The 26,956-nt window shown below is 40.6% G+C and overlaps 1 protein-coding gene and 1 non-coding gene across 3 annotated transcripts in view; one reads left to right on the top strand and one right to left on the bottom strand.

Annotated features, from left to right (window-relative positions):
- Window positions 1–26,956, bottom strand: part of ITCH (itchy E3 ubiquitin protein ligase) — a 130,567-nt gene that overhangs the window by 89,741 nt on the left and 13,870 nt on the right. For both annotated transcript variants that reach the window (XM_003932044.4, XM_010342686.3), the window contains 4 exons: window positions 12,439–12,529; window positions 3,301–3,442; window positions 1,619–1,743; window positions 141–278 (listed from right to left, as the gene is read on the bottom strand). In XM_003932044.4, the coding sequence (XP_003932093.1) occupies window positions 141–278; window positions 1,619–1,743; window positions 3,301–3,442; window positions 12,439–12,508 (475 nt within the window). In that variant the 5' untranslated portion in view covers window positions 12,509–12,529. The remainder of the gene's footprint in view (window positions 1–140; window positions 279–1,618; window positions 1,744–3,300; window positions 3,443–12,438; window positions 12,530–26,956) is intronic.
- Window positions 25,348–25,451, top strand: LOC120367970 (U6 spliceosomal RNA). Its single transcript, XR_005582205.1, has one exon. It is a non-coding gene; the product is annotated as a U6 spliceosomal RNA (small nuclear RNA).

Genomic DNA, 26,956 nt, shown 5'->3' with positions numbered 1-26,956 from the left:
GAGGTATGAGCCACCACATCCAGCAAGAAAAAATCATTTCATTAAACTGAAAAAAAATCTAAATAATTACATATAGCATATTGCAATGGCTATTTTATTTAAGAAGAATCATTAAAGACCTTAAAAAGGTAATCACTTACTTTCTGAACATGTAGTTTCACCATTGGTAACAACTTCAGACTCTAACTGTAGCCCATCAAGACAAATTGATAAGTCTCCTATTGTCTCTGTTGGTTCTTTGTCACCTCCAAGCTGCAAAGTCACAACTACTTCTTCAACTGGAAGAAAATAAAGTTACAGAAAAAACGGTCACTTTTTTCCCATGAAGGCTTTTTTTTTTTTTTTTTTTTGAAGACAGTCTCTCTCTGTCGCCCAGGCTGGAGTGCAATGGCTCAATCTCAGCTCACTGCAACCTCTACATCCTGGGTTCAAGCAATCCTCCTGTCTCCACCTCCAGAATAGCTGGAATTATAGGTATGCACCACCACATCTGGCTAATTTTTGTATTTTTAGTAGAGACAGGATTTCACAATGTTGTCCAGTCTCAAACTCCTGATCTAAGGTGATCCAGCATGCCCAGCCAAGAAGGCATCTTAACTGTTAAAAATTAACTGTTAAAAATGTGATGCCCAAGAAAATGTAACTGTATGTACATATAAATTGTTAACTATATTTCACCCAAGGCTTGAGCGCTTTTGACACCAAAACACTGTATCTTTTAAAAAGGACAAAATTTGCTAATGTTTCATATCTGTGATGTAAAACAGTATCTCTATCATTTATTATATTCATCCTATCCTTGTAAGACTATATTATAAAATGAGCAAGGATAAGAATAAAGATTATTGAACAATATATACCTGAATTAAATTGAATAAAAACATAATTTAAGGATAAATTATATCTCATAGGCCCTAAATGAGAAAATTCTTAGAAGTATGTTTTAGTCAAGAGGTAGAAAAAAATGTGTTTAAAATCATGATATATTAATTAAAACAATCTAAACCTTTTTCTATATTATGTAAATAGACATACATATAAATAAAACCACAACCACATAAAATGCGGACATTTTAAAAAATAAGCATTTCAAGCTGGATGTGGTGGTACCTGCCTGTAGCACCAGATACTCAAGAGGCTGAGGCAAGATAATCACTTGAGGCCAGGAGTTCAAGACTACACTGTGCTATGAATGCATCTGTAAATAGCCACCGCACTCCAGCCTGGGAAATAGGCTCCCCACATCCCTCCCAAAAAGAAGCATTTGAAAAGGAAATCTGTAAAAATATTCATTAGATCTGAAGTGGGATTTTAATTTTTTTCTTTCATCTCTGCTCTATATTTTAGTTTTTCCACAATTAACTATGTATTACTTTACTAACATCTATTTACTAAGTAAATAAATTATTTATTAAAAATACTGGATGCAAAATGAATGGCCAAACCCAGGAAACTCAGAATACTTTTAACAGCTTAAAATTCTTCTATCTGTTCATCCTATAAACAAGTACAATTTAAAGGCATGAGTGAACATGAGTCATTATGCATGTTTGACCTATAGATTTCTTCTAGAAAAACAAACAGCTAAGTGCAATTTCTATTAGTCTTAAATACGTACGTTTCATATTGTTTGACTTTAATGTTTCATAAATATCTAATGCAGCAGTTCCCAACAAAACATCAGATTTCAGTGTCTGGTGACTCCACACACGAAAATGTAATTTACTCACAGGGGTAACGATACTAAAAGTGAAAAAAGGGTAAAAGATATTATTTTTATTGAAGATCACAATGAGAGCCTGAATAAATTACAATTCAGTTTTAAAGTCTAAAGTCTTCTCACTGCACCCCTTACAGTTTACTATACACATATTGGCTTAGGTTCAGTAATCTTATGAAAACTATTTGAATGCTACGTGCTTACATGGTCATTTTCACTTGTGGTTGAACTACAGAAGCAGATTCATACACATATTGTCAACAAAAGTGCAACTGCTTATCCTGCAACAAACTATTAGAAAACTAGTTTTACTTTAGTAGTACAGAAAAGTGACTTTACAAATTAAATCCTTATGTTATATCAGTAGTTTATGGAGCTTGAGGTTATTTTGTTTAATCATTACAGTAACCATATGAGATGGGAATTATCACTTCCATCTTCAGATACAGAAACTGACATTCAGAGATAAAGCAAATTGCCTAAGGTCTCACAGGCAATAAGTAGCTGAACTGTAATTTGAATGAAATCCTGACATTTTAAACTTTATATTAAAAAGTTTCTCAAGTCAGCTACATAATGATTTGAAGATTACATTACATACATCAAGTTTCCCACTGCTAGAGGCAAGGTGTCCAGTCCAACTATCAAATATAGATTCACTTATACCTTGCTAAATGCCAATAAAGAATATTCTCTGTAATGGTATTTCCAAAGTAAACGGGGAAATTTGAATTCACAATATACATACAATCAATTTTAGAGTCAAGGATTAGAAAACTAGGAGCACTCTACAATTTACCATAGTCCTATGGTTCAATGATACAAAGACAAATTCCAGAAATGCTTGAATTTTTCTATATCTAATTCTCTCTAATGTGATTAAGTTTGGGAGAACAAAGAAACACTTTCCTCCTTTGAAGTCTACCTGTACCTATTATCACCACCACTTCAACAGCAATGGGTAGATTAAACAAACTAAAAATTCTACATTGCCCCTCTTCTTTGGGGATACAATGTATTCATTTTCTTCAAAATTCTCAGATGCTACTGAAAGTAGCAAGAGAGCTCATACTATACACATTATATTAAGAATGTATTTCTCTGCCAGGCGCCGTGGCTCATGCCTATAATCCCAGCACTTTGGAAGGCCGAGGTGGAAGGAATACTTGAGGTCAGCTTGGGTGACTGGGTGAGACCCTATCTCAAAACAAAACAAAGAAAAACACTAACCAAAATATTATTTTTAAAAATTAAGTTTAAAAAGATTGGGGGATACTATAACCCCTTAATTCAACCCAAATAAAAGGGCTGCCAGAAATCTTTCTAGGTCCATGACCATGGGCTTTCTTCAGCTATTCTTCAGTGACAAGAGCAATATTATCACCAACTAAACAAGAGAAGGTAAAGGGAGTGACTACAAACAAAAAAGGAGACCAGAAGGAGTCCCAGGAAAAGGGCGGGGCATGGAGGTCGAAGATGAGAGAGAAAGGAGAAAAAAAAATGAGAAACATTTTTTTTAAATTGTATTTCCAATCACCTACTAAACAAAACATACTATAGTAAAATACTTCCAAACTTACACTGTAAGGGGTTGCTTCCACTTGGGACTGTTCGTATTGTTGCATTTTTCTGTCTTCTTTGACTGTCCATCTACTGTGACTTCTACATAAGGACTTGGTCCAAACCAATTCTTTTTATTTTCCTTAAGTTTTGCTGAGATGACTATGTAAAAGAAATTTTAAAATTTTCAATACTTGAGATGTTAATTCACTCATGAAATCAATTTCATTTCATAAGAATTAGACACATTTACTAAATTTACTCAGAGAAGCAGTTTTGCTCTAAAATATTTACCAGTTTTATTCACCCATAACCTTCGTACTTCCTCCCATCCTAGTAAATAAATATGGGGGTTCCCCACACCATCAACCCAAATTCCCATCAGTAGAATTCCAGGGCATCAAAAGTCTAGAACTCAGGTCAATTAAAAGGTACACATATGGGCCAGGTGCAGTGGCTTACGCCTGTAATCCCAAAACTCTGGGAGGCCAAGGCAAGAGAACTGCCTAAGCGCAGGAGTTCAAGATCAACCTGGAAAGCATAGCAAGACCTCATCTCTCCTAAAAATCAAAAATATTGGCTGGGCATATTGGTATGTATCAATAGTCCCAGCTACTTGGGAGGCCGAGGTAGGAGAATCACTTGAGCCCAGGAGGTCAAGGCTTCAGTTGGCTATGATTGTGCCACAGCACTCCAACTTGGGCAACAGGAGGAAAAATTTAAAAAGTTGGCTGGGCAGGGTGGCCTGCACCTATAATCTCAGCCACTCAGGTGGCTGAGGCAGAAGGAGTGCTTGAGGTGAGGTGTTTAAGACCTGCCTGGGTCAAACAAAAACGAAATGTATGCATTCGCACACGTGGTCAACAAACATCTGCATGCCTACAATGTGTCAGATACTGGTCTAAACTCTGTCGCTGGGCAGGGTGGCCTGCACCTATAATCTCAGCTACTCAGGTGGCTAAGGCAGGAGGAGTGCTTGAGCTGGGGTGTTTAAGACCTGCCTGGGTCAAAAACAAACAAAATGTATGCATTGGCACATGTGGTCAACAAACATCTTCATGCCTACCATGTGTCACATACTGGTCTAAACTCTGTCGCTAAAGCAATTAACAGTAAAGAAAAGGATCTGGCTTTCAAGGAGATTATATTCTAGTTAAAATCCTTAAGATGAAAAACAGGCTGATGTGACAGAACATGACTCTGTAGTAAGGAAGGGTGCTTGGTAATAAGGAAGGGTTCTGAGAAGCACTTTCAAGTGACCATATAAATGACAAGAAGCCAGCCATGTAAAGACCGGAGGTGGGAATAAAAGAGCATTCTAGACAGAGGCAAATGAGTATGGCGTATCTTAGGAAAAGTATAGCAAGCACAGGAAGGAATGGTAAATGAAGGGAGATAAGCTTTGTATATTAGCTTTGCAAGCCAAGACAAAGACTTTGGCAGCCGGGCATTGTGGCTCACACCTGTAATCCCAGGGCTTTGGGAGGCTGAGAGGGGTGGATCACTTGAGGTCAGGAATTCAAGACCAGCCTGGCCAATATGACAAAACCCTGTCTCTACTAAAAAAAATTCAAAAATTAGCCAGGCATGGGGGCAGGCTCATGTAATCCCAGCTATTCAGGAGGCTGAGACAGGAGAATTGCTTGAACCTGGGAGATGGAGGTTACAGTGAGCCGAGATCACGCCACTGCACTCCAACCTGGGTGACAGCAAAACTCCATCTCAAAAAAAAAAAAAGAATTTGGATATTATTATTTGTGTTGGAAAGCCAATGGAATAATAACAATTACAAACTAATATTTTTTTTTAACATCTCTTATCTAAGCAAGAGTTTCCTATGTGTATCTTGAGATACAAACTGCTTAGCCTTCACCCTTGTTAGTCACCTTTGCCATAAAATAGCTTTGTCCAAGCCCCTTAGAGGGGTATAACAAATAGATTAGAATCTAGCAGAGCACCCCATGATTTCCACAGGTCGCAACTCACTGCCCTCATAGATGAGGTGATTACAACCAAGAAGTACTCCACCACTCAGGTTATCTACTCCACCAGTAAAAAGTCCAGAGAATGCTAATGCTCATCAAAGGACCCCTTGGAGTTGTCAAAGGAGTATATATAGTAGCTACTTAAGAAGCTTAATATGTAGTCCAAAGTCTGGGCATCCAAGCAGGCACAGTCCCAGGTGATAGCTCTGAAACTCTGACTTTATATATATCAAATACTTCCATCCTTTTAGGCTTATGTGTCTTTTTGCTGGCATTCAAGCCAGCCGCAGAATGACTAACTGAAGAAAATGACGAGTTGCAACAGAACTATTGCTAGATAAAAAAATTAAGCATGGTGATTCACACCTATAATCCCAGCACTTTGGGAGACTGGGCAGGAAGATCACTTGAGGCCCAGGAGTTCAAACAAAGCCTGGTCAACATAGTGAGAACCCCATCTCTACAAAAGGTAATTTTAAAAATTAGCCAGGCATGATGGTGTACTGCTGGGGAGGCTGAGGCAGGAGGATCACTTCAGTCTGGGAGGTCAAGACTGCAGTGAGCTGTGATTACACTACTGTACTCCAGCCTGAGCAACAGAGCAAAACTCTGTCTCAAAAAAAAAAGGAAAAAAAAATGTTGTTTGAGACATTTAAGTGTAAACATGAAATAGAAAGTCTTTTTCAGAATAAAAAATATTCAAGTAGGGACCAGAGCTATTTCTGATTAAAATTTAATAGGCCAGGCACATAATACCAGTACTTTGGGACACTCAGGTGGGAGGATCACTTGAGCACAGGAGTTTAAGACCAGCCTAGACAACATAGTGAGACTTCATATCTATTAAAAAAAAAAAAAAAAAAAAAAAAGCAGGGCAGGTGCAGTGGCTGACACCTGCAATCCCAGCACTTGAACCCGGGAGGCAGACAGATCACGAATTCAGGAGTTCAAGACCAGCCTGGTCAACACTGTGAAACCCCATCTCTACTAAAAATACAAAAAATTAGTTGGACGTGGCGCAGGTGCCTGTAATCCAAGCTACTTGGGAGGCTGAGGCAGGAGAATCACTTGAACCCAGGAGGCGGACGCTGCAGCGAGCTGAGACTGCACCACTGCACTCCATCCTGGGCAACTGTATCTCAAAAAAAAAAAAAAAAGTACTATTAAAGCTCTAGTGCTGCCAGGCACAGTGGTTCATGCCTATAATCCCGGCACTTTAGGAGGCTGAGACGGGTGGATCACCTGAGGTCAGGAGTTCAAGACCAGCCTGATCAACATGGAGAAATCCCATCTCTACCAAAAATACAAAATTAGCCAGGTGTGGTGGTGCACGCCTGTAATCCCAGCTACTCTGGAGGATGAGGCAGGAGAATCGCTTGAACTTGGGAGGCAGAGGTTGCAGTGAACTGAGATTGTGGCCACTGCACTCCAGCCTGGGCAACAAGAGTGGGAAAAAAAAAAAAAAAAGCTCTAGTGCTTAATAATAGAGACAAATTTAATCACAGGATTACACAGAAAAACAAAATTTCTATTTTTAATAAATTTCTGGTCTAAGAAAAGGTGAGATGGCCAGGTGAGGTGGCTCATGCCTGTAATCCCAGCACTTTGGGAGGCCAAGGCAGGTCGATCATGAGGTCAGGAGTTTGAGATCAGCCTGACCAACACTGTGAAATCCTGTCTCTACTAAAAATACAAAAATTAGCTGGGCATGGTGGCATGTGCCTGTAATCTCAGCTAATCAGGAGGCTGAGGCAGAAGAATCACTTGAATCTAGGAGATGGAGACTGTAGTGAGCCGAGATCACACCACTGCACTCTAGCCTGAGCAAGAGAGTAATACTCTGTCTCAAAAGAAAAAAGAAAAGAAAGAAAAAAAAAAGGTGAGATAGCCCAATTATACATACACTCATTATATTTCAGGGGCTCTTGTGGCACTCCAAAACTGATTAAACCTAGAACAAAGAACAATGCAGGTCTGACAGGAAGGAAATAATCTGCCCCTCTTTGGGCTTTGTAGGATTCAAACTTTTTTTTTTGAGATGACATTTTTGCTCTCGTCACCCAGGCAGGAGTGCAATGGCGCAATCTCAGCTCACTGTAACCCCCACCTCCTGGGTTCAAGCAATTCTGCCTCAGCTTCTCAAGTAGCTGGGATTACAGCCAGCTGCCACCACACTCAGTGAATTTTTATAGTTTTAGTAGAAAAGGGTTTTACCACGTTGGTCAGGCTGGTCTCAAACTCCTGACCTCAGGTGATCTGCCGACCTCGCCCTCTCAAACTGTAATTTAGACCCAAGATTTTAAAAATCTGAGATGGGGCTGAGTGAGGTGGCTCACACCTGTAATACTAGCAACTCTGGGAGGCTGAGGTGGGTGGATCACCTGAGACCAGGAGTTTGAGACCAGCCTGGGCAAAATGACAAAACCCCATCTCTATGAAAAACACAAAAATTAGCCATGTGTGGTGGTGTGCACCTGCAGATCCAGCCACTCAAGGGTATGAGGAGGAAGGATCACTTGAGCTCGGGAGATCAAGGTTGCAGTAAGCCATGATCACACTACTGCACTCCAGCCTGGGTGACAGGGTAACACCCTATCTCAAAGAAAGAAAAAAAATTTTAAATGACTATGAATTATGACTTCTTGAGATACAATCAGCATTTATCATCATAGTAAAAAAATTAATAATGATGATAGCAAATAAGATAGCTTATGCAAAGAAAAAACTATTAATCATTATCTCTGAGAATAATTTATTTTTTAAATCAGAAAAAATAAAATGTATATTACTTAAGTAATCTGAAAAAGTACAGACTCTTTTAAAAGACTGCTCTAATCAAAGCTTTCAACTTTAAGCTGCCAAAACGAAGTCATAAGAATTCTGGTCTGATAGAAGACAGCTACCCAAGCTAGCTTGAGGATGGGGGGTGAGAAAAAAAATGGAATCTGGCCTTAACTAAGAAATAATATTATCTTTCTTTTTTTTTTGAGACGGAGTTTCGCTCTTGTTACCCAGGCTGGAGTGCAATGGCACGATCTCGGCTCACCGCAACCTCCGCCTCCTGAGTTCAAGCAATTCTCTTGCCTCAGCCTCCTGAGTAGCTGGGATTACAGGCACGTGCCAACATGCCCAGCTAATTTTTTGTATTTTTAGTAGAGACGGGGTTTCATCATGTTGACCAGGATGGTCTCGATCTCTCGACCTCGTGATCCACCCGCCTCGGCCTCCCAAAGTGCTGGGATTACAGGCTTGAGCCACCGCGCCCGGCAACTTTATCTTTAAGAATCAGATACTGCTAAGGAAAGAGACCAGAGTTAGTGAAGGAAATCCCAAAAGAAAAATCTATGATGTGATTACCTTAAGATAGTATTACTTTTATATTCAATCACCTTCAGGTTTTGAGGAGGATAATAACAATAAGATATCATCTGTGACCTAAAATATTCATAATCCAAAAGAAGCTATAAGCCAGGCATAGTTGAAACTAAAATACAGAATATAACAATTGTTCTAAAACAATAAATGGTATTAAATTAAAGGGAGAGAGACTGAGGTTTTCACTGTGTGATAGTAATACATGCATGTCTGAGGAAAATCCAGTGACCCATTCTGGCTAGTAGAAATGGTTCACATATGGAGACAGACTGTGAAGGGTCTTAGCTTACACTAAAGCAATTGTATACCATAGTCTAAGAGAAGCACTTAAGGTTTTTGAACAGGAATGAAACATATCAGATGGAATATTAAGAACATTAATCTGGAAGCAATACATGAAATGATGAGAGAAAAAAATAAAGACAAGATATTAATTAACGACAGCAACCAGCCAGGCACGGGGTGGGGGTCACACCTGTAATCCCAGCACTTTGGGAGGGCGAGACGGGCAGATCACAAGGTCAGGAGATTGAGATTAACCTGGCTAACATGGTGAAACCCCATCTCTATGAAAAATACAAAAAATTCGCCAGGCATGATGGTGGCACCTGCAATCCCAGCTACTCAGGAGGCTGAGGCAAGAGAACTGCTTGAACCCAGGAGGTGGAGGTTGCAGTCAGTCAAGATCTCGCAACTGCACTCCAGCCTGGGCGATGAAGTGACAGTCCAACTCAAAAAAAAAAAAAAAGGCTGGCGAAGTGGCTTCCAGCACTTTGGGAGGCCGAGGTAGGCACATCACCTGAGGTCAGGAGTTGGAGAACAGCCTGGCCAACATGGTGAAACCGCGTCTCTTTAAAAAAAAAAAAAAAAAAAAAAAAAAAAGCAACCAAAGCAGTATCATTAGCCGTCAGAGGAGTACAAGCCAAAACCACAATGAGGAACTGGGCAGGGTGATGCATGGCTGTAGTCCCAGCTACTCAGAAAGCTGAGGTGGCAGGATCACTTCAGCCCAGGAATTAAAGATTACAGTGAGACATGACCACACCACTACATTCCAGCCTAGGTGACAGAGGAAGCTGTCACCTGCTTTGTCTCAAAAAAAAAAAAAAAAGAAAAAAAGAAAAATTAAATAGATAAATAAAACACACACAGAGAGTGAGATACTACTTCACACCCACTAGAATGACTATCATAAAAAAGATAACAAGCACCGGCAAGAATGTAGAGAAATTGGAATCCTCACATATTGCTCATGGGAATGCATAACAGTGCACCTGGGGCTTTGAAAAATACTTTCGGCCTGCGCAGTGGCTCACACCTATAATCCCAACATTTTGGGAGGCTGAGGTGGGCGGTTTGCTCAAGGTCTTGAACTCCTGTTCAAGACCATGGCCAACATGGTAAAACCACATCTCCACTAAAAATACAAAAATCAGCAGGGCCTGGTTGTGCATGCCTGTAGTCCCAGCTACTCAGGAGAATGTATGTTTTCAGTTTTCCTAGGTATATGCCTAGGAATGAAATTCCTAGGTCATATGGAATCCATGTTTATTAGCATTTTGAAGAATTCCAAATTATTATTATTTTTGAGACGGAGTCTCACTCTGTCACCCAGGCTGGAGTACAATGGCACAATCTCGGCTGACTGCAACCTCTGCCTTCGAGGTTCAAGGAAATCTCCTGCCTCATCCTCCTGAGCTTCTGGGACTACAGGTGCCCGCCACCACACCCAGCTACTTTTTGTATTTTTAGTAGAGACAGTGTTTCACCATGTTGGTCAGGCTGGTCCTGAACTCCTGATCTCATGATCCACCCACCTCAGCCTCCCAAAGTGCTGAGATTATAGCCGTGAGCCACTGCGCCCGGCCCTGAAGAATGGAATGTTAAAATGTGGTATAATCACACAATAAAATATTTAGCAAAAAAAAAAAGGAATTAAGTAATGATACATGCTACAACATGGATGAACATGGATGAACTTGAAAACAGTCTGCTCAAAGAAGACACAAAAGGCCACACGTTGTACAATTCCACTTATATGCAAGATCCAGAACAGTCAAATCTAGAGACAGAAAGATCAGGAGTTGCCTGGGTTTGTGGCTGGATGGGTTAAATGGAGAGTAACTGCTAATGAGTACAGGGCTTCTTTCTGGAGACATGAAAAGGTTTTAAAATTGATTGTGGTGATGGTTGCACAACTCTGTCAACGTACTTCTGGGGCTCAAAAACTGATATCCCAAAATATGATGTTTTGACTTGTTGAAATAAAGAAGTCTCTCAAGGTCTCTCTGACCCCTGTAGCTCCCCTCCTTCAATCTTCTTTCTTTCAAAGTATGGTATGAAGTTGTTTTCTGAAGTTCTCTTAACTGCGTTAAGTCCAGATCCACCAAAGAAGACAATAATTACAATTACCTTTGGTCCCTTCCCTGAGTTTTCAATAACTAAAATTACATAGCAGGAATATAAAGACTGAAGTCTTTTTTTTTTTTTTTGAGATGTACTCTCGCTCTGTCGCCCAGGCTGGAGTGCAATGGCACAATCTCAGCTCACTGCAACCTCTGCCTCCTGGGTTCAAATGATTCTCCTGTCTCAGCTTCCTAAGTAGCTGAGATTACAGGTGTCTGCCACCATGGCCAGCTAATTTTTTTATTTTTACTAGAGATGGGGTTTCACCATGTTGGCCAGACTGGTCTTGAACTCTTGACCTCAGGTATCTGCCCACCTTGACATCCCAAATTGCTGGGATTACAGGCATGAGCCACCCTGCTCAGCTGACTGAAATCTTAACAGACCTGGACTTGGACACACTTTTGTCATAAACCACTATCTATTTTACGGGCCCAACAGACTTTATCCCAGGCCATCGTACGTACTTTGAGCCCTCTGAATTTCCCTAAAAATCATTTACCATCCCTCTAAAATCATCCACACTTCCCCACTTCCTTTTCCCCTATGAAGAAGAGTATATAATCATTTGTACCCCACTGTGTGATGGGGTAATCATTCTGTGATCCACCCCACCCCTACCCATGCATGCTAACAGTATGTCAGGCCCTAGTGGGAGGATCACTTAAGCCCAGGAGTTCAAAATCAGCCTGGACAATACAGTGAGACCCCATCTCTACAAAAAACTAAAAAATGTGCTGGGCATGGTGGTACACCCCGGTAGTCCCAGAAGCAGGAGGTTGCATGATCACGTACTGTTATAAATAATAAATAAATAAATAAAATCTGTAGGAGATATTAATTATATCTCAACAAAGCATTAACACAATATAAACAAACAAAAATAGCAATTACCCAGGTGCCCAGGTTTAAGGGGGGAAAAAACTAAAATATCCAAGAATATTCCACAATAAAAATTATATATCTATACATCTTCATTCATTCATTCATTCAGCAAATATTAATTGAGCACCTGACATGTAACAACCATTAAATATTTTGTTCTTTTATGATTTTTTTTTTTTTTTTGGAGACAGTTTCACTCTATCACCCAGGCTGGGGTGCAGTGGCACAATCTCGGCTCACTGCAACCTCTACCTCCCAGGGTCAAATGATTCTCATGCCTCAGCCTCCTGAGTAGCTGGGATAACAGGCATGCACCAGTCCACCTAATTTTGTTTTTCCCATGCTGGGCTGACTGATCTCAAACTCCTGGCCTCAAGTGACCTGCCCACCTCAGCCTCCCAAAGGGCTGGGATTACAGGCGGGAGCCACCATGCCCGGCCCTCTTAGGATTATTTTTTAACCCCGGGGGGGAAACAAAGTAAAGTGGCCAATGTTTCTAAAACTTACCAGTGATCTGAAGTTGTGATTTCATGGTGAGGCTACCCATTGAACCAGGTTGTGATCCACTGTCAGACATACCACCAAGAGGTTGGAAAACCTGAACATGGCAAAGAAAGCAGGGTAAATATCAAAAATTCCCATTAAAAACATATGTAAATAGTGGTAACCTGGCTATTTCCTACTGAAGACCATGTAACAACCAAAGGTCTTTACATTGCTAAACACAATTTTCAATTCCAGTCTTTATCCTACCTAATTTATTGGCAAAATCTGACATGGCTGTTCATCCCCTTCTCCGTGTTTTACTTTCTTCCCTTCAGTTCCCAAGACACATTCTTCAGGTTTGTGTCCTATCACATGGATTGCTCCTTCTCAGTATGCTCTGAAGATTCCTTTTCTTTTCTACAATTATCTTTTTTTTTTTTTTTTTTTTTGAGATGGAGTTTCGCTCTTGTTACCCAGGCTGGAGTGCAATGGCGCGATCTCGGCTCACCGCAACCTCCGCCTCCCAGGTTCAAGCAATTCACCTGCCTCAGCCTCCTGATTAGCTGGGATTACAGGCACGCGCCACCATGCCCAGCTAATTTTTTGTATCTTTAGTAGAGACGGGGTTTCACCATGTTGACCAGGTTGGTCTTGATCTCTCGACCTCGTGATCCGCCCGCCTTGGCCTCCCAAAGTGCTGGGATTACAGGCTTGACCCACCGCGCCTGGCTTTCTCCAATTATCTTAATGTTGACATATCCTACAGCTTAGTTCTTGATTCCCTCTTCTATCTACATTCATTCCCTTGAGGATATTATCCAGTCCCAAGTAGGTAGGACTACAGGTGTGTGCCACCATGCTCACCTAATTTTTGGGATCTCACTGTATTGCCTAAGCGGGTTTCGAACTCCTGAGTTCAAGTGATCCTACTGCCTTGGCTTCCCAAAGTGCTGGATTATAGGCATGAGCCACCGTTCCGCACCTGGCCAAGTTACCCATTTAGAAGTCAATGTTTGCTAGTACTATAGGGGCCAAGAGAAGACTTCCCCTTTGCCCAGTGAAGGTTCACTGAAAATCATCTGACAAAAGGAAGGCAGATAAACTGGAGAAAAGGCATGTATAACTATTAGCATGCATGAGTTGGGGTGGGGTGGATCACAAAATGATCACTCCATCATGCAATGGGGTACAGATGATTATAACCTGGAGCATCTGTATAACATGTCCCAATCAACTTTATTTACTTATTTATTTTTTGAGACAGGGTCTCACTCTGTCACCCAGGCTAGGGTATTATGGAGCACTTCCTGAGCTGGGGGGTCCTCCTGCTTCAGCCACCTGAGTAGCTGGGACCACAGGTGCACACCACCACTCCTGGCCCAGGAGGTAAAGTCCACAGTGAGCTGTGATCACACCCACTGTAATCCAGCCTGGGTGACAGAGGGAAACCCTATCTCAAAAAAACAAAAAATAAGATACAATTTCAAAAAAAATCAAACTAAATATACTTGGCACTTACTGTTTGCCAGGTACTACGTAAGAAGAAGTACACAAATTCAATAAGGCAAACAAAATGCCTTGAAACTGTAAATGTTGTCTTGAGTGTTTTTATGCCAATGTAGGTCTCTTTTTAAAAATTTAAATATCAAAACAATTCCTATGGCTTCTCAATTCTGCCCAAATGAAATTCAACAATTAATTCCTACTGAGATGAACCATAAAAATACAACCTACTTCATTCTGTGCTTACGTACAAAAATGCTCAAAGCTAAAATTTGGTCTCAACCATAGGGACTGGCTCATTTTCTTGGCATGATACATGTATTTTTTCCTTTACCTTGTTTATTTAAATTGCACTATTTCAGATGTTTTATAACCTACAATCTGCTAAAAGGACCCTTTTATTTTAAATATAGTATACATCATAAAGTCATTAGTAGTCACCCAGATTATATTAATAAAAGAAATGAGATGTAACATAAAAGCTTTAACACCATATTGCACAAGGTATTATTCTGACGCAAACAGCTTATTAAACAAAGGGTCTTCAAAGACATTATTATTACATTATGTACAATTATTACTTCCTCTTCAATATCCAAAAGCCTGCTTGCCATAGAATGGCAATATCAAGAAAAGTAAATTAAGAGGCAGTGAGAAAAGTCCAGTATCTGGGTGTCCAATATCTGGGTGCTGATTTTCTGCTTGATAAAGGTACTCATCTCCATCAATAGACATTCATCTCTACTAACAATTTATTGCAAGAAAATGCCCTAACAGTGCAGTATAAATTATTCTAAATATAAATTAACCATAATTACAAGGTTGCAAAAAATTTTATATCTCTATAAAAATTAAGTATATTTTAAAAACTAAAATTACCTTCATGTATAAAAGATTAATGAAAGCATAAACTGCAAACATTTTTAAGAACAATGACTTTCCACATAAGTCAATGATTTCCACCGAGAATCATTATGGTAGAATTGTAAGGTGCTCTGCCAAAAACATGCTAGTAATTTCAATAATTTATATACATATACATACTAATTTTACATAACTAAAATTTATCAAGCATTTTAAATTCCTGAAAAGAATAAAAATCACTATTTGTATGATATCAAAATAATTAGAAACCTATATTATCAATTGGCATATTCATATATTAATATTCATATCAGAACAGATTACTATGCAGCTATCAAAATAAGTAACTTATTAATGGCTGAAATTGAGAGATCCCAAGAACAGCCTTAAAGTTGCAGAATATGTACAGTATATTATTTTTGCAAACTAAAACACTAGATATTGCTATGGGTACAAATACTTGTAAATAAATGCAGAAAAAGTATACATTCCACTGTGGAGAAGGGCATCTGTGTACTCAACTAGGTGGTTCTAGGTAACTGTAGTTTTGTATGTATTATTTGAAGTTCTAAAAATAAAACGTATCATTGTCGACTTGTACAATTTTCAAAACACCATAAAACACAGTAGAAAGAATAATCTACACTTCCTCTCCCCTGAGCACCAGACTCTTAGGTCTATTATATACAACTACATACATGATTAAAATGATTAAATTTTTAGGCTGGGCACGATGGCTCACGCCTGTAATCCCAGCACTTTGGGAGGCTGAGGCAGGTGAATCACGTGGTTAGGAGTTTGAGACCAGCCTGGCCAACACAGTGAAACCCTGTCTCTACTAAAAATACCAAAAAAATTAGCCAGGCATGGTGGCGGGCACCTATTATCCCAGCTACTTGGGAGGCTGAGGCAGGAGAATCGCTTGAGCCAGGGAGGTGGAGGTTGCAGTGAGCCCCAAGATTACACCCTTGCATTCCAGCCCAGGCGACAGTGTGAGACTCCGTCTCAAAAAATAATAATAAAATAAAATTTTAAAACAGAATTAAAAAAAAATACAAAAATTAGCCGGGCATGGTAGTGCATGCCTGTAATCCCAGCTACTCAGGAGGCTGAGGCAGAACTGCTTGAACCTGGGAGGCAGAGATTATAGTGAGCCGAGATCATGCCACTGCACTCCAGCCTGGACAACAGAGCGAGACTCCATCTGGGAAAAAAAAAAAAAAAGAAAAGAAAAAGAAAAAAAGGCAGGGTGCAGTGGCTCATGCCTGTAATCTCAGCACTTTGGGAGGCCAAGGCAGGCAGATCACCTGAGGTCAGGAGTTCAAGACCAGTCTGGCCAACGTGGCGAAACCCTGTCTCTACTAAAAATACAAAACTTAGCCAGGCACGCCTAATTGGTAGCGAAGGCCTGTAATCCCAGCTACTTCGGAGGCTGAGACTGGAGAATCGCTTGAACCTGGGAGGCAGAGGTTGCAGTGAGCTGAGATTGTGGCCACTGCACTCCAGCCTGGTGCTGCTTGCATGCTCAGGAAAAATCTGAGAAAACCTTAAATTCTTAACTCTGGCTGATAGTATCTACGCAAGCAGGAAGTGAAGGCTAAGACAATTTTAAACTGACCAGCTAAACATGGGAGTCCTCCGACAGAGAGCCAAATCTCCAAACACTGGGAGGGGTTTTGAGAGGAGGGGAGGTTTTAGGAGCTAATGGAAATCACTAGCTGACCACTAAGCTAGCAAAACACAGACTTCAACGTCCACACATGACAAGGAATACAGACTTTATAAAATTAATTTAGAAAAGTCCCTAAACAAGCAAACAGCAACAACCATAATAAGCAGCAACAGCCAACCACGAAGTAAAGAATATGATTTCAAAAGTAAAGGAAACTGAACAGAACATTAAAAGGATACACCACAACCAAGTGGGACTCATCCTGGGATACCAGGATGGTTAAACATACAAAAATCATTAAATGTGATATGGCACATTAACAGAATGAAAGATAAAAATCACATGATCATCTCAATAGATGTAGAGAAAGTATGTGACAAAATGACACCCTTTCATGACAAAAAAACAAAACAAAACAAAAAACTCTCTCGGCTGAGTACAGTGGCTCACGTCTGTAATCCCAGCACTTTGGGAGGCTGAGATGGGTGGATCATTTGAGGTCAGGAGTTTGAGACCAGCTGGCCTACATTGTGAACCCAGCTTCCACTAACAATACAAAAATTTGCTGGGCGTGATGGCATGTGCCTGTAATCCCAGCTACTCGGGAGGCTGAAGCAGGAGAACCACTTGCACTCCTGGCTGGAATGCAGTGACATTGTATTGACTGTATTTATATTATGGTTTTCTCTTACATTTTCATTTTAAGCTCTAGGAGAACAATAGTTCTCTTGTCTTTATCTCTTGTTTTCTGTTATAATGGGACTCAAGTGTGTTTTAAACACAGTTTCACTCCTGTTGTCCAGGCTAAAGTGCAATGGCGTGATCTCAACTCACTGCAATCTCTGCCTCCAGGGTTCAAGGGATTCTCCTGCCTTGGCCTACCAAGTAGCTGAGATTACAGGTGCCTGCCACCACGCCCGGCTAATTTTTGTATTCTCAGCAGAGATGGGGTTTCACCATGATGGCCAACCTGGTCTTGAACTGCTGACCTCAGGTGATCCGCCTGCCTTCACCTCCCCAAATGCTGGGATTACAGGCGTAATCCCAAAGTGCTGGGATTACAGGCATGAGCCACTGTGGCCCAGCCGAAAGTGAAACTATGCACTGTGTTTTCACTTGCTGCTTTTGTGTTACCTTTATAGATCTAAGAACAAAAAAACATTCTTTGTAACTTCACATTCATAATTAGAGACTCTTTTGAATAGGTTATTAGTGCTCTCATTTGGAGAAGAAATGTTAGACAGTGGTGAGTGTTTTGGATTGTAATACATACTTTTAAGCCTTTGCAGGTCTCAGTAAGAAAGATGTCCTAAATTCAAGTCCTTTTGAGGAGTTAGAGAAAACTTCGCCCTGAGTACTGTAACTTTTTTGTGTTTGTTTATTGATAGGACAGATATGTGAGAGCAAAATCCTGTCTCTACAAAAAAAATAATAAAAAATTAGTTGGATGTGGTGGCATGCACCTGTGGTCCCAAATAATTGGGAGGCTGAGGCACAAAGATTGCCAGAGACCAGCAGGTAGAGGGTGCAGTGAGCTGTGATCAGGCCCCTGCAATTGATCTTGGGTGACAGAGCAAGACCTTGTCAAGAAAGAAAAAGAAAGAGAGAGAGAAAGAGAGAAAGAAAGAGAGGAAGAAGGGAAAAGAAAGAAAAAGAAAGCAAGATTTAAAAACAAGCAAGCAAGCAAACAGCCTTCAGAAGACCAGCCTGGGCAACACAGTAAGACCCTCATCTCTACAAAAAATTTAAAAATTGGCCAGGCGTGGTGGCTCACTCCTATAATCTCAGCACTTTGAGAGGCCAAGGCAGGCAGATCACCTGAGGTCAGGAGTTCAAGACCAGCCTGGCCAACATGGTGAAACCCTGTCTTTAATTTAAAAAAAAATTTTTTTTAATTTAAAAATTAGCCAGATGCAGTGATGCATGCCTATAGTCCCAGCTATGTGGAAAGTCAAAGTAGAAGGATTGCTTGAACTCAGGAAATTGAGGCTGTAGTGAACCATGACTACACTGTATTTCAGCCTGGTCAACACAGTGAGACCTTGTCTCAAAACAAAAAAGCCTTCACAATCAAGTACCGTGGTATGCAATCTATAGCTTTACTTAACACTGTAAACCATTGTGACTGGAACCAATGAACATACAGTCTGAATCTAAATCATGGCTGGGCACTGTGGCTCGTGCCTGTAATCCCAGCACGTTGGGAGGCCAAGGTAGGCATATCATTTGAGGTCACGAGTTCAAGACCAGCCTGGCCAACATGGTGAAAACCCATCTCTACTAAAAATTTTTAAAAAACAGCCAGGTGTGGTGGCAGGTGCCTGTAATCCCAGCTACTCAGGAGGCTGAGGCAGGAGAGTAACTTGAACTCAGGAGGGAGAGGTTACAGTGAGCTGAGATCATGCCACTACACTACAGCGTGGGTAACAGAATAAGACTCCATCTCAAAAAATATATATATAAAATAACAATATTTTAAAACTCTATTACCTATTAGTCTGTCAGTTAAAAAGAAACTTAAGGTCTTTTTTTGGGGGGGGACAGGGTCTCGTTCTGTTGCCTATGCTGGAGTATTGTAAGTAATGTTCTCTTGCAAAAAATGTCTGTGTGAAATTATACATCTAATTATATGTAATGTTGAATTTCCTGGCTGTAAGGAATCCTTGTTTCTGCCCAGAGGCAGCGGCTCACACCTGTAATCCCAGCACTTTGCAAGGCCAAGGCAAGTGAATCACCTAAGGTCAGCAGTTTGAGACTGGCCTGGCCAACATAGTGACACCCCATCACTACTTTGAAAGAAAAAACAACAACAACAACAAAAAAAACAAGGCGAGGCACGATGGTTCACGCCTGTAATCCCAGCACTTTGGGAGGCTGAGGCAAGTGGATCACAAAATCAGGAGCTCAAGACCAGCCTAGCCAACATGGTGACACCTGTCTCTAGTAAAAATACAAAAATTAGCCAGTTCACCATCTGGGCTGAAGCAATCCTCCTGCCTCAGCCTCCTGAGTAATTAAGACTAACAGGCACATGCCACAGGCCCATTTAATTTTTTGCAGGGAGACAGAGACAGGGTCTCACTATGTTGCCCAGGCTAGTCTCAAACTCCTGGGCTCAAGTAAGTGATCCTCCTGCCTTGGCCTCCCAAAGTGCTCAGATTACAAGGAAAAGCCACTGTACCCAGCTGAGTCAATTCTTAGCACTGTATAAATCTTTTTTTTTTTTTTTGAGGTGGAGTCATGTCACCCAGGCTGGAATGCAGTTGCATAATCTCCGCTCACTGCAATCTCCGTTTCCTGGGTTCAAGCGATTCTCCTGCCTCAGCCTCCCTAGTAGCTGGGATTACACGCATGCACCACAACATCTGGCTAATTTTTTTTGTATCTTTAGTAAAGAGGCAGTTTTGCCATGTTGGCCAGGCTGGTCTCGAACACCTGACCTCAGGTGATCTGCCTGTCTCGGCCTCCCAAAGTGCTGGGATTACAGGCATGAGTCACCACGCCCAGCCTATAACTCATTTATTTTGAGTAATGTTTACTACTACACTAGAAGAATGTGACAGACAGAATGCCCAAGGTAGGAAGAAGGTGCTAAAACACTGCCAGAGGTAAAATTAACCTTAACATCTTTCTGATAAGGCAGTGGAAAGAAAAATGTGGAAAGGGATAGACAAACTTCAGAAGATTATTTCAGTAACATCTTACCTCATACTCAACAAATATTTATAGCCTTATTCTAAACATGTATCCTATTTACAGAGAAATTTATTTAACAGTCAGGATATTATGAAATTTGCTTGGTTTATTTCCAGAAATAACATATCCAACATAATCATTTTTATAGGCCACATCTATTGTGACTTAGAAAACCTTTAAGTAATTTAATATAGCCCTATATTTTCTTTTTTTGTTTTTGTTTTGTTTTGTTTTTGAGATGGAATCTTGCTCTGTCACCAGGCTGAAGTGCACTGGCGCAATCTCGGCTCACTGCAATCTCCACCTCCAGGGTTCAAGTAATTACCCTGCCTCAGCCTCCTGAACAGCTGGAACTAGAGGCACACACCACCATGCCTGATTTTTTGTATTTTAGTAGAGATGGGGTTTCACCATGTTGGCCAGGATGGTCTCTACTTCCTGACCTCATGATTCACCCGCCTCGGCCTCCCAAAGTGCTGGGATTACAGGCGTGAGCCAGAGTGCCCTACCTGCCCTATATGTTGTTAAAAGAATCCACCAAAATGACATTACAGAAGACAGACACAGAAAACCAGTAAGGAGAAAAACTGCGTGTGGCAGGAAGTCCAGAGTTCAAAGAGCTAAAGTACATAGTAGTATTCAGAGATCTAAAACCTACATGAAGTCAAACTCTCAGTCTTACTACAAAATACATAAAAATACACAAGCATGTGTGGTAAACTAGAAATACATACTGAATAATACTTCTCCCTTGGACAGGGCCACTTTGCCATGTTCCCAAACCATTACTGAAGTGAAAAACTAGATCCCATTATCTAGGGGCACAGTAGCACAGACTAGCTAGAAGGAACGCAGGAACTTTTTTTTTTTTTTTTTTTAATGGTGACGAGGTTTCATCATGTTGGTCAGGCTGGTCTTGAATTCCTGACCTTGTGATCCGCCTGCCTTGGCCTCCCAAAGTGCTGGGATTTCAGGCATGAGCCACTGTGCCTGGCCACAGGAACATTTTTTAGATCCCATTCTCCACCAACAATCACAAAGGAGCTTAGTTGGTTATGGTGGCAGGCGCCTGTAATCCTAGCTACTTGGAGGCCGAGAATTGCTTGAACCTGGGAGACAGTTTGCCATGAGCCAAGATCGCACCACTGCACTACAGCCTGGGCAATAGAGCAAGACTCCATCTCAAAAAAAAAAAAAACCCACAAAGGAGCTGACCTTGGTGTATGGGCTACTGAAGGTACTGGCAGAAGGAATAAAAGTTATTTAGGTTGGAGCAGATATCTAATATGATAGGTTGGAGCAGATATATATCTAATAACAATATTTGATATATAATACCCATTTCCATAATTTAATTTCTCAACTAAGCAAGTGGGAATGAACACAAAACCCCTCATGATAGGGAAAGAGGTTGTTTCCTATTGTACTAGAGAAAATTGACTTAACAAAGAGGTAGAATATGAACCATTTTCTCCCACATAATAGTAACACTTTGGTTCTAAACATCACACAGTGATCTCAGAACACTAAAAGCTCCTTTCCCATTTTCCAACCAAATATATCAGCATGGATTCTAATGCATATGCAAAAAAGGACAACTATCTTATTCAAAGAGAAAATGAGGAAGCCACAACTTTTAAGGTTGAACAGTATGAACACAGAGTTTAAGGAAATTGGCACCAGAATCTACTTTTTAGCATTCAATTGCCAGTATGAACTCTGTACCTAATATTCCAGAAGGTAATTTCTTCCCCTTTCTGACAAACATTTCAAAACTAACTATTACAAGTTGTTTCTAGCTTTGACTACTGCTAGCCTTCAAAGCATTTGACATGCCACAATAAATATAAATATTATCATACTTCTGTATTATTCTCTTGCAAAAAATGCCTGTGTGAAATTATACACCTAATTATATATAATGTTGAATTTCCTGGCTCTAAGGAATCCTTGTTTCTAAGGAATCCTCAATCCTGTCAAGGCAGTGGCTCATTCCTGTAATCCCAGCACTTTGCAAGGCTGAGGCAAGTGAATCATCTAAGGTCAGGAGTTTGAGACCAGCCTGGCCAACATAGCGACACCCCATCTCTACTTTAAAAAAAAAAAAAAAAGGCCGGGCAAGATGGTTCATGCCTGTGATCCCAGTACTTGGGAGGCCGAGGCAAGCAGATCATGAGATAAGGAGTTTGAGACCAGCCTGGCCAACTTGGTGACATTTCTGTCTCTACTAAAAATACAGAAATTATCCAGGTGCGGTGTCATGCACCTGTAATCCCAGGTACTGGGAAGGCTGAGGTAACAGAATCGCTTGAACCTGGGAGGTGGAGGTTGCAGTGAGCCTCGGCAACAAGACCTAAACACTGTCTCAAAAAAAAAAAAAAAAAAAAAATTCTTGTTTCTGACCATCTTATAGCATCCATACATTCTCAAAATATAATCCATCATGCCTCATCCTTCCAGCAAACCTTTCTCAGATCATTTCTAAACATTATTTAAGAATTACAGGCTGAACAGAAAAGAAAAAAAAAAGATTTACAGGCAGCTGGGCACACTGACTGGCTCATGCCTGTAATCCCAGCACTTTGGGAGGCTGAGGTGGGTGGATCACGAGGTGAGGAGTTCAAGACCAGCCTGGCCAACATGGTAAAACCCCATCTCTACTAAAAATACAAAAATTAGCCAGGCATGATGGCACTTAACTGTAATCCCCGCTACTCAGGAGGCTGAGGCAAAGAAATGCTTGAACCCAGGAGGGAGAGGTTGCAGTGAGCCGAGACTGCGCCACTACACTCCAGCCTGGGCGACAGAACAAAACTCTGTCTCAAAAAAAAAAAAAAAAAAATAGAATTACAGGCCTTGGCTGGTCCAAGTGCATCGGTGTTTACAACTAACTGATCATAACCAGTTACAGATTTCTTTGTTCCTTCTCCACTCCCACTGCAGCGACCTACACAATGATCAGGACACCAAAAAACAGATAACCCAATGTTTAAAATGTAGAAAGGACTTGATTTGACATTTATCCAAAGATATACAAATGGCCGATAAGCACACAAAAAGATGCTCAGTATCATTATCTTTAGAGAATTATAAATCAAAATAAGATACCATTTCATACCCATTATGACTATTACCAAAAACAAAAACAGGAAATAATAAAGGTTGGTATAAATGTGAAAAACTGAAACCGTTGTGCACTGTTGGTGAGAATGTAAAATTATATAGTCCTTGTGAAAAACACTATAGTAATTCCACAAAAAATTAAAAATACAATTGCTGGCAGGGCGCAATGGCTCATGCCTATAATCCCAGCACTCTGGGAGGCTGAGGCTGAGTGGAAGGGTAGCTTGAGTCCAATAGTTTGAGAACAGCCTGGGCAACATGTCGAGAGGAAGACCATGTCTCTACAAAAAACAAACAAACAAACAAACAAGCATGGTGGCACGTGCCTGTGGTGCAGCTACTCAGAAGGTGAAACAGAAGGAATCACCCAAGTCCAAGAGGCCAGGGTTGCAGTGAGCCATCATTGTGTCACTGTACTCCAGCCTGGGTAACAGAGCAAGACTCTGTCCCAAAAAGAAGAACAACAGAATTACCATATGATCCAGCAATTCTGATTCTGGGTATTACACAAAAGAAGTGAAAGCTAGGTCACAAAGAGGTATTTGGTTTTGGTTTGATTACTTTTTTTTTTTTTTTTCTTTTTTGAGACACAGTCTCGCTCTGTTGCCCAGGCTGGAATACGATGGTGCAATCTCAGCTCACTGTAACATCTGCTTCCAGGTTCAAGCGATTCCTGCCTCCGTCTCCCAAGTAACTGGTATTACAGGTGTTCACCACCACTCCCAGCTAATTTTTGTATTTTTGATAGAGATGGGGGCTTCATCATGCTGGCCAGGTTGTTCTTGAACTCCTGACACCAGGGGATCTGCCCACCTCAGCCTCCCAAAGTGCTGGCATTACAGGCATGAGCCACTGTGCCCATCAAGTTTGTTTACTTTTGAGACAGAATTTCAGTCTATCACCCAAGCTGGAGTGCAGTGGTGTGATCTCGGCTCACTGCAACCTCCACCTCCCAGGATGAAGCAATCTTCCCACCTCAGCCTCTTGAGTAGCTGAGACTACAGGCAAACACTACCATGTCTGACTACTTTTTTTGTATTTTTAGTAGAGACCAGGTTTTGCCAAGTTGCCCAGGCTGGTCTCAAACGCCTGGACTCAGGCAATCCACCCACCTCAGCTTCTCACAGTGCTGAGATTACAGGTGAGAGCCACCATGCCCAGCCATAAAGAGATATTTGTACACCAATGTTCACAGCAGCATTATTCACAATGACCAAAAGGTAGAAATAAGCCAAATGTTCATCAACTGATGGATAAAGAAAATGCAGTATATACAAACAATGGAATATTATTCAGCCTTAAAAAGGAATAAAATTCTGACACATGGTATAAAATGAAACCTGAACACATTATGTTAAGTGAAATATGCCAGACACAAAATGACAAATATTGTATGACTCCACTTTTACAATGAGGTGCCTAGAAATAGTTGAATTCATAGAGACAGAAAACAGAATAGTAGTTACCAAGGCAAGGGGGAGATGAAATAGAAACTTTTTGTTCAACAGGTACAAGTTTCAGTTTTGGATGATGAAAAAGTTCTAAAGACTGATAGTGGTAATGGTCACATAACAAGATAAATGTAATTAATGTCACTTAACTGAAAACTTAACAATATTTAAAATGGTAAATTGTATGTAACGTGCATTCTACCACAACAGAAAAATAACTAGCATAGATATTTTTCTATTATTTTTTGTCCCTTAGAGATGAAAACATCAATTTCCACAGCCAGGAAATTTTTTGGCCCTTAGAGATGAAATATCAATTTATATAGCCATCAAAATCAACTAGCCAGGAAGAATGAACACACTCCATTCTCCATTCCCTTCCAAAACCTCACAATAAAATGAAATAAAGGAATAAAAAAGTATCAACCCCCAAGGGCAAAAACAAAGGGAGAAAAGATAATAGTAGAGAGATGTAAGCAACTTTCTGGATAATGAAAAGCAGCAGCAGTAAGGTTCTGCACATTTCAACACATACAGAATAATATGTTTTTAATTAAGACCTATAGTAAATAGCTTTCCTCCAAAAAACCCAATAACAAACAAACAAACAAAAATCTGTGTGTTTGCTTCAGCAGCATACATACTAAAAAATTAGAACAATACAGAGATTAGCATATCCTCTGAGCAAGGATAAGGTAAAAATTCACCAAGTGTTCCATATTTTTAGATAAACAAATAAATAAATATCCGGAATTTCCTTTTGACTACTGACTTTCCACAGAAGCCAATGCAGTTAATCTCTCTCACATTCTTTTCCTTCCCATTTCCAAAACAGAGCTATAATTAAATGAACCACCTAAAAATCCCTTTTAATGGCAGAACAAATGAATTCCAAAAACTAGGTTAGAGCACACTTCAAAAATAAAGGAAAAATCCCTTCTTCATTAAATGAGATTTAGATTTAGCTCATTTGACTCTACTGCATCTCTGTGACAGAGGGAATTTTCTGTACTTTTTTTAGAGGTCCAGTTCAGTATTCTTATTCATCCATGAGAAGAACTTTGCTATATCTCAGATTTTTTTTTACATGTTTTTTTTTTCGTTTGTTTGTTTGTTTTGAGATGGAGTTTTGCTGTGTCGCCAGGCTGGAGCACAGTGGCGCAGTCTCGGCTCACAGCAACCTCCGCCTCCCAGGTTCAAGCCTCAGCCTCCGGAGTAGCTGGGACTACGGGCGCATGCCAAATGCCCGGTTAATTTTTTTATTTCTTTTAGTAGAGACGGGGTTTCACCATGTTGGCCAGGATGATCTTGATCTCTTGACCTCGTGATCCACCCACCTTGGCCACCCAAAGTACTGAGATTACAGGGGTGGGCCACTGCACCTGGCCTCTTTTTTTTTTTTAAGATGGAGTCTCACTCTTGTCGCCCAGGCTGGATGGAGTGCAATGGCTGGATCTCTGCTCACTGCAACCTCCACTTCTTGGGTTCAAGTGATTCTCCAGCCTTAGCCTCCTCTGTGGCTGGGATTACAGGGATGGCACCACCACATCGAGATATTTTAATTTTTTTTTGTATTTTTAGTAGAGACAGAGTTTCATCATGTTGGCCAGGCTGCTCTCCAACTCCTGACCTCAGGTGATCCACCTCCTGCCTTGGCCTCCCAAAGTGCTGGGATTACAGGTGTGAGGCACTGCGCCCAACCTATATATCTTTTTAACACATACCTCAGATATTCTTAATACTCAGACTATAGCTAACATACTATTCAACTTACTTGCTAAAAAGACTATAGACTCTAAAATAATGACATTTTGTATTTGACCAAGAATAAGAAATAACTTCCCAGGTATGTAAAAAGAAGTTTCATGAGAAAGTATAAACAGAACAAAATCTAAACTTTATTTAGAAAATAACATCCTAAAAATCATTTTCTCAGGTTTTACAGAACAAACATATTCCACCTTTCTACATTTCTCAATTTCTTCAAACCTTCTGAATCATAGTTTTTTTTTTTAGACAGCGTCTCACTCTTTTGCCTAGGCTGAAGTACTATAGTACAATCACAGGTCAATCACTGCAGCCTTGACCTCCTGGGACCAGAAAATCCTCCCACCCACCTTAGCCTCCTGGGTAACTGGGGCTACAGGCACACACCACGATGCCCAGCTAATTTTTGTTTTTTTTTTGTAGGGACAGGGTTTCTCCATGTTGCCCAGGCTGATCTCAAACA

This window comes from Saimiri boliviensis, chromosome 9 (assembly GCF_048565385.1).
Source record: "Saimiri boliviensis isolate mSaiBol1 chromosome 9, mSaiBol1.pri, whole genome shotgun sequence".
Classification (NCBI taxonomy): Eukaryota; Metazoa; Chordata; class Mammalia; order Primates; family Cebidae; genus Saimiri; species Saimiri boliviensis.
This window is presented reverse-complemented; position numbering and strand designations above follow the sequence as displayed.